The sequence below is a fragment of the Parus major genome, chromosome 9 (assembly GCF_001522545.3).
Source record: "Parus major isolate Abel chromosome 9, Parus_major1.1, whole genome shotgun sequence".
Lineage (NCBI taxonomy): Eukaryota > Metazoa > Chordata > Aves > Passeriformes > Paridae > Parus > Parus major.
The window spans coordinates 24,357,263-24,360,895 of record NC_031778.1 but is presented as its reverse complement, the minus strand read 5'-3'; the positions used below and the strand labels follow the sequence as shown (position 1 = coordinate 24,360,895).

At 49.5% G+C, this 3,633-nt stretch overlaps 1 protein-coding gene across 1 annotated transcript in view; it reads left to right on the top strand.

The window, feature by feature from the left end:
• The window catches only part of ARHGEF26 (Rho guanine nucleotide exchange factor 26), a gene marked incomplete at its 5' end in the record, with an annotated part of 27,592 nt that overhangs the window by 15,440 nt on the left and 8,519 nt on the right, over positions 1 to 3,633 (top strand). Inside the window, 4 exons of the mRNA XM_015637099.1 lie at positions 243 to 395; positions 710 to 839; positions 1,958 to 2,032; positions 2,581 to 2,670. Of these exons, the coding sequence (XP_015492585.1) occupies positions 243 to 395; positions 710 to 839; positions 1,958 to 2,032; positions 2,581 to 2,670 (448 nt within the window). The remainder of the gene's footprint in view (positions 1 to 242; positions 396 to 709; positions 840 to 1,957; positions 2,033 to 2,580; positions 2,671 to 3,633) is intronic.

The following is a 3,633-nucleotide window of genomic DNA, read 5'->3' as shown; positions in this document are numbered from 1 at the left end:
GCCAGCAGCAGCAGCCCATGGCCAGCAGCAGCAGCCGTGTCCTGGGCCAGCAGCAGCCGTGTCCTGGGCCAGCAGCAGCCGTGTCCTGGGCCATGTCCTGCCAGCGCTGTCCCAGCAGGGATGGCCCCGCACAGCCCAGGCCAGCTGGCAGCACTTGGGTGATCGTGGGTGGTGTCAGGTGAATGCAGTGAGGGAAAGATGCCGTTTGCATGTAAAAGTGAGCAGTTGATTTGAACCCCCAGGTTCTTTGAGGAGCTGGAGGCAAGGCACCAGAGCAGCATTTTCATCGATGACATCAGTGACATCGTGGCGAGGCACGCGGGCTCCACCTTCGACCCCTACGTGAAGTATTGCACCAACGAGGTTTATCAGCAGCGCACCCTGCAGAGACTGCTGTGAGCACCGCAGGGCCCGGGGCTCTCTGGGAGCTGCACAGCCCCCCTGCCACAGCTCCTGCCTCACCTCGCCCTCCCTTCCTCCCCCGTTCAGTGTCACACGGTGTGACAGTGGCCCTGTGTGCCAGCTCCTCAGGTGCAATGTCAGTGCTGGGCTGCTGGATCTGAGGGAATAAAGCTGAAGGCTGGGGTGATCTGACTCCTGCAAGTCACACTTCCTTTTTTATAAAATAATGGTTTATTTAACATTTAGCAACTTGCACAATCGTTTGTTAAAACACACCATTGAATTCTTTCCTCCTCTTTCTCCCCAGAGCCACAAATCCAGCGTTTAAGGAGGTGCTGTCCCGGATCGAGTCCCACGAGGATTGCCGGAATTTGCCCATGATCTCCTTCCTCATCCTCCCCATGCAGAGAGTCACTCGTCTCCCCTTACTGATGGATGTGAGAACACCAACTTCCCTCTTTCCTTGCTGCTTGTTCTTGCAGTGTTAGCATTCTCTCCTGTTCAGTTCTGGTTCTCTCCAGTCTCTTCATGCCTTGTCCCTTACACCAGTGCTGAGCTGTGAATTATTGATTCCTGCTGCATTTGTTTGCTGACTGGGACTGGGCCCTCCTGCTCCCCCGTTCAAGTTAAATGCTTGGATGTTACAATAGGAAAATTGTACAATAAAGGGTCAAAATGGTTCTGAAACTCAGGAGGAGCCAGCACAGGAATTGTTGGTAGTGCTGGGATTGGAACAAACCCTGCAGCTGAAAAACAAGAGCTGCTGTAGTGTAGGTTGGGTGAGGGCCCTTTGGCAGGGAACGTTTTGGGACTCCATTGCCAGGGGAGCTGTGTGTGAGGGGCACTGAGCTGTCCCTCCCTGTGCAGGGACCAGGGACTCGGAGTGGTGGAGGTGCTGGGGAGTGTTTGTCAGGCAGGATTCTCCAGCACTTGGGGTATTTCAGTTAAGGTGCCAGGACTAAGTGAGGAGCTGCACCACCCACAGGAGTGCAGGTTGTGATCAGGCTCCGACTCCAGCACTGCTAGGAGCCAGAAACAGAAATTACCATTTTTTGTTTTTTAAAAATTTTTAAATTTTTTTAAAGTGAGCACTGATGAATTTGATCACCTGGACAATTAGTTCATTCACAGACACTGACTTCTCTCTTCTCTGCAGTATGTTTCTAGGTAAAAAATGGAATAATAATAATCCAGTATTCCTGCAGTGTGTCACTGGGGATGCCTTCCCCTTCTTGGGCTTTTTTTTCCTATACCTCCTTCCCCTCTGTGGCTGAAATAATCCAGACAAGCAAATCAAGCATTTTATTTCCAACTCTTTCATGACAGTTTTGTTTTTTGTTTGGAGATGGTTGTATGAACCTTGAGAGGTAAAGCATGACTTTGTTCCCAAACCTTCCCAGGGAGGCATTCCTTAGTGTGACCAAGTGACCGGTGTTCCCTCTTTATCTCAGTCCACAGCCATGATTCAGCCCCTGGATTTCTGTTAAGATGAGAAATCTCTGTGGGTTTGATCTGTGCTGCTTGGTTCTCTGAAGTAACAGATGTTTTGTTCCAGACTATTTGCCAGAAAACCCCCAAGGATTCAGCAAAATACGAGAACTGCAAGCAGGCTCTGAAAGAAGTCAGCAAGGTACGTTCTCAAGTTATTCCTGTGTACTTCCAGGCAAAAATGGATGTTTTCCATGCATGAAAAATGCAGATGGGAAGAGCAGTGAAGCATAAAAGCTCTACATTGTTGTATTTAAGGAAGAGCTCTGGGGATTGGGTTTGTGCAGAATTACTGGTTCCTGCTTGGGAAAGGATCCCAAACTGGATGATACCGTGGTGGTTCTGGGTGTGTGTGTGGGATCAGTGTGGGAAGTTAATCCAGCTGGGATGAGGGTGTGTGTTTGGAGCTGATCATCAGCCTGGATCAGAGCAGTGGCCCTGCTCAGGCAGAACTTGGGCTGAACCTTTGTTGCCCCTGGAGAATCCCAAATGAGCGGGGTGCTGTGGGATTCCTGGGTGAGGAGGCTGTGGGAGCCGTGGGGACAGCCCTGGTCCGCAGACAACTGCGGCCCTGCAAACACCACGTTGAGGTGGACGTGTCCCAGCTGGGGTTGTGCCCCAGAAGTTCCTTTCCAAGGGAGCAGCAGTTTGTGCTGGAGGCTCGAGCCTCAGCCCCTCTCTCGTTTGCAGCTCGTGCGTCTGTGCAACGAGGGCGCCCGCAAGATGGAGAGGACGGAGATGATGTACACCATCAACTCCCAGCTGGAATTCAAAATCAAGGTAGGGTGAGGATCTTAGTCCTGAGCACTCGGGACAATGAGTGGAACAAACAGTCCCAGCATGGGCACATCCCACAGTGATTCTTGCAAAGAAGTGATCTGTTGTGGCATGACAAATTAAAACATTTGGTCAAGTATTTTAATTTTAGTAGAGACTGATGCTACAGCACAAGGGATTTTGAAGAAATACTGAGTGAAGAGTATTCTTTGCTGTAAAGATAAAGCTGGTGTGAAGACTCTGGTGTTAGGAGAGAGGCCAAAGGCTGCTGCTCAGTGCTGAGATTTGCTTATGTACCTGAGGGGAAAGGTGTGCCTGGGAAAACACTTCCAGGCCAGGGAAGGATCCAGGGGGTGTTTGTCCTTCCCCTTTAAGGGTGGGACATCACAGATTTCTATTAAAAACTTCTTGTACAATCAGTCATAGGTAGGGGAATGTTTTTGGACTTTCTTCAAGTGCATTTATTGTTTCTGTTCAATGTTTGCTACAATCCTGTTTCTGTAATTGATGTCTGATACCATTACACAATGAGGATTCTCTGGGGAAAAGATTGTTTCATTATCAGGCATGTAGTGAGAGAAGGTTGGTTCATGGTTTTATAAGCACAGCTCTTGAAAGGCTCTGGGTCAGGCATAGAGAAAATGCTGCCTCCAAAAAGACATTTTCAACTTGCCTGAAGTATTTTTATTCTCAATCTTTGTCTAAAAATTGGCAGTAATAATATTTTCTTATAGCAACAGCAACAACAAATACAACACTTCTGGGCAAGTGACAGCAGAGCATTTCCTGATGGGTGGTAACAGACTCAAGTCCTCAGCCAGTGTCAGGGCTGAGCTGCTCTGTGGTTCCACTCAGATCCCAGGAGTGCCTCAGGATCTGGGCCTGCAGGGCCTGGAGTCCCTCACCTTCTCCAGGACAGGACATGCTGACTGTCCCTCCTGTGCTGTCCATCCCTATCCATCCATC